The sequence below is a fragment of the Archocentrus centrarchus genome, chromosome 11, assembly GCF_007364275.1.
Source record: "Archocentrus centrarchus isolate MPI-CPG fArcCen1 chromosome 11, fArcCen1, whole genome shotgun sequence".
Lineage (NCBI taxonomy): Eukaryota > Metazoa > Chordata > Actinopteri > Cichliformes > Cichlidae > Archocentrus > Archocentrus centrarchus.
In genome coordinates, this window is record NC_044356.1 from 25,976,621 (window position 1) to 25,980,206 (window position 3,586).

Sequence of the window (3,586 nt, forward strand, 5' to 3'; positions counted from 1 at the left end):
TGCTTATATGTCAGCACTGATTACATGTTGTGTTTAAGTAGTAGTGTATAAGCTCCTTAAATTTGGTCTCACTCTGTATTACAAAGACCAATTCATCCGTTTCCCCTGATGAAGCTAGCAGCACGACACTTTGACGCTTTGAGCGCCATTGAACGACAGTCTGTCATTGGTTGTTGCCTAGGTAACAGAGCAGTACCCGCAGCGATTGGCTGTAATACGGCCGTAAACTACTTCGTCGCTGAGGCTGCGGTAGTGTCGGCAGCTAACAGTAAACAGATTATTTAACAAAGACATTTAAATGACGGTTTAGGTGATTTGTAACAATTAATTATAATGGCCGAAAAGTTTGATAATCTCGAAGAACACCTGGAGAAGTTTATCGAAAATATTCGACAGCTGGGGATCATCGTAAGCGACTTTCAGCCGAGCAGCCAGGCGGGACTTAACCAGAAACTGTGAGTCGTGTTTCACTTTTCTCCTCCACCGCGGAGATCCCGCAGATCAGCCCCGTGTTAACGTGTCCGGTTCTTTCTTCTCTGCAGAAACTTCATGATATCTGGTCTACAGGACATCGAGAAGTGCCGTCAGCAGCTTCATGAGATCAACGTACCCCTGGAGGTCTTCGAGTGAGTACAAAACCGGCTTATGCTGTGTGCACTGTTGTGTATGGAAGCTTTTGTAAAATCAGTGAGTGTATTTTCGTTATATTTCTGCTACTAACACTACACGCAGTGTTGTCCAGTGAGCTTTCGTATAGCTGTGTTTTGTAGCCACGCCAAACCCCTGTCAGAATTCCTTGATTTTATATATATATATATATATATATATATATATATATATATATAATATACACACACCTTACATGCTTCATCGTACTAATTTTGTACCACTTAGAGCTGCTTTCACGTTTGGCGTGCACATACTGTTGTATTTGCACTTACATAGACAAAAGTATTGGGCTGCACCTCTTAAATGAATTCAGGTGTTTTCAGTCCAATTACCAAGCACCTAGCCATGCAGTCTGCCTTTACAGACATTTGTGAAAGAATGAGTTGTCCTATAGAGCTCACTGAATTTCAGTGTAGTACTGTAATAGGATGATAGAATTGCAAGAAGTCAGTCTGTAAAAATTCTTCTGTCCTAGATATTCCTCGATCTAATAAGTGGTACTATTGAAAGGTAGAAGCATTTAGGAACCACAGCCATGACTGTGTGAAGTTCCAGACTGGGGTCACCGAGTGCCGAGGCGCATAGTGTGTAAAAGCTGCCAGCCCTCTGCTGACTCAATAACCGCAGAGCTCCAAACCTCCTCTTGTCATTAAGATCAGCACAAAAACTGTGCACTGGGAGCTCATTGCCTGGGTTTCTGTAGCCAAGCAGCTGCATGCAGGCCTTGTCGAACAAAATGCAAAGCATCAGATGGAGTAACGTAAAGCATGCAGCCAGTGGACTCTGGAGCAGTGGAAATGTGTTCTGTGGACAAATCGTGCTTGTCTATCTGGCAGTCTGATGAATCTGGGTTTGGCGAATGCCAGAAAAATGTTTTGTGCCAACTGCAAAGTTTGGTGGAGGATGGATGATGCTATGCAGTTATTTTTCGGGGTTTGGCCTGAGCCCCTTAGTTCCAGTGAAGGAAATCTAATTGCTTCAGACATCCCAGAGGAGCAGCTGTGTGTCTTCAGACATTTTGACTACTTCCAGCTTTGTGGGAACAGTTTGGGGAAGGCCCCTTTCTGTTCCAGCATGACTGTGCCCCAGTGGACCAAACCAGCTCCTCTCATCCAATATCAGAATCTGGCCTCACAAATGCTCTTCTGGATCAGTGGGCAAAAATGTTGATAGACAGACTCCAAAATCTTGTAGAAAGCCTTCCCAGAAGAGCTTTCATAGCTCCATATTAATGCCTATGGATTTAGAAATAGATGCCATTAAAGTTCTTGTTGGTGTAATGTGTACATGGCCTAAAACCTTTGTCCATTTAAGTGTATATGCTTCAGTTGTATACAGCTGTTTTGGGGCTGCTCTTACGAAGGGAACTTTTTATTTATGAGATTACTGAAGTAATTAAAATAAGCCAAACAAACTGATTATGATTACTTAATTTAAAAAATTATCAAATGTTTCCGGAGTCTTTTTGAAGCACAGTAACAGTCCTGATGGCTGATATTATGCCTCGTATTTGCAGATATATTGACCAAGGTCGAAACCCTCAGCTGTACACCAAGGAGTGTCTGGAGAGAGCCTTGGCGAGGAACGAGCAGGTCAAAGGGAAGATAGACACGTTGACGGTAAGAGATAGTGCCAGGGGCAGTGAGATCCCTCAGCCAATGACTGCACGCGTGTAAGGAAAGCCATCAAAATGTCTCACTGATTAAATGCCCATAAGTATGTTTTTAAAGATTCAAGGGCCTGTTTCAAACAACCATGCACTTGTTCTAGCACTGCCTGTTAAAGTGGCCTTGTTGATTGTGATAAAATAATTATCCTTGGACACAATGCTTAGCAGGTTTCTGCTTCACTACAGACTCTTATCCCCTTCCCTGTTACTTGTTCACACAAAGAAACACGAGACAGATTTATTTTGGGCACTACTTATTGGGTCAGAACTCGCTAGGTCAAGTTATGTGTGCTGGCGTAAGCACGCATAACTTGAGTCTATTTATTCTTCATACATAAAGTATTTATACATCAGCATTAAAGCAACCTCCTCTGCATTTCTCTTTTATTACAGAAGTTCAAGAGCCTCTTAATTTCCGAGCTCAGCAAAGTTTTCCCAGAGGACATGGCCAAGTACAAGGCTATACATGGAGAAGATGCCCCCTCTTAGTGACTGCTGCTTGATGCCCCCCCCTCCCCCTCCCCCACCCCCACCCCCACCCCTGACCTGTGACTGATGAAATGAAAAGCCTGAGTGGAGTTTTACCGCGCAGGATGTGGCTGCCTGCATGAATGCTTACGTATGTTGTGACGCTGTCGCTGATCCCGAAGGAGAGGGTGTAATTTCCGCTCGGCACCTTGATTCAGCCCGTCCTCGTCTTTCTTTACATCCATGTTACACCTCGAGTTACAAATCCACAGCAAGGAGAAAAGCATCAGTTTCTGCAGCGGGTTGTGGCGTTGCAAAGGTACACATTCATTCGGAAGCAGAAATGACAGCAGAATATTTTTCCAACTTCCACATGTACAGATGGGAGAAAAACAAACAAAGAAAACACTTTCAAAGCTCCTGTCTGACTCTGCTTTAGGGAACTTACTCCATCAGGTGTACATACAGTCTATTTATACTCCTCCTCTACATTTTGTAATGCTTCCTAATTATTGTCCAGCATCTATTTGTACCACACACACAGTTCATGATGTTTTGTATCAAGCTCAGGTTTCTATGGCCATGATAACTGAATGCAAATGTTATTTCAAGGAAATTCTGTGCCTGATCACTTTCATGGTCAGAAATAAGTCTCCTCTTTATTTGTAATGTGTTTGTATTATAATATTTGTAAATAAATTATCCCTTCGGACTCATATTGTCTGTTTTGTTATGTGGAAAAAATTGGGGTTATTCTATAGAAAAGCGTCGGATCAATTA

The 3,586-nt window shown here is 42.7% G+C and overlaps 1 protein-coding gene across 1 annotated transcript; it reads left to right on the forward strand.

Annotated features, from left to right (window-relative positions):
• On the forward strand, positions 1-2,868 carry med10 (mediator complex subunit 10). Its single transcript, XM_030741125.1, has 4 exons — positions 1-455; positions 543-626; positions 2,186-2,288; positions 2,732-2,868. The coding sequence occupies exons 1-4, from the start codon at positions 334-336 to the stop codon at positions 2,825-2,827; spliced, it is 405 nt and encodes a 134-aa protein (XP_030596985.1). The 5' UTR covers positions 1-333; the 3' UTR covers positions 2,828-2,868.
• The last annotated feature ends 718 nt before the right edge of the window (positions 2,869-3,586 follow it).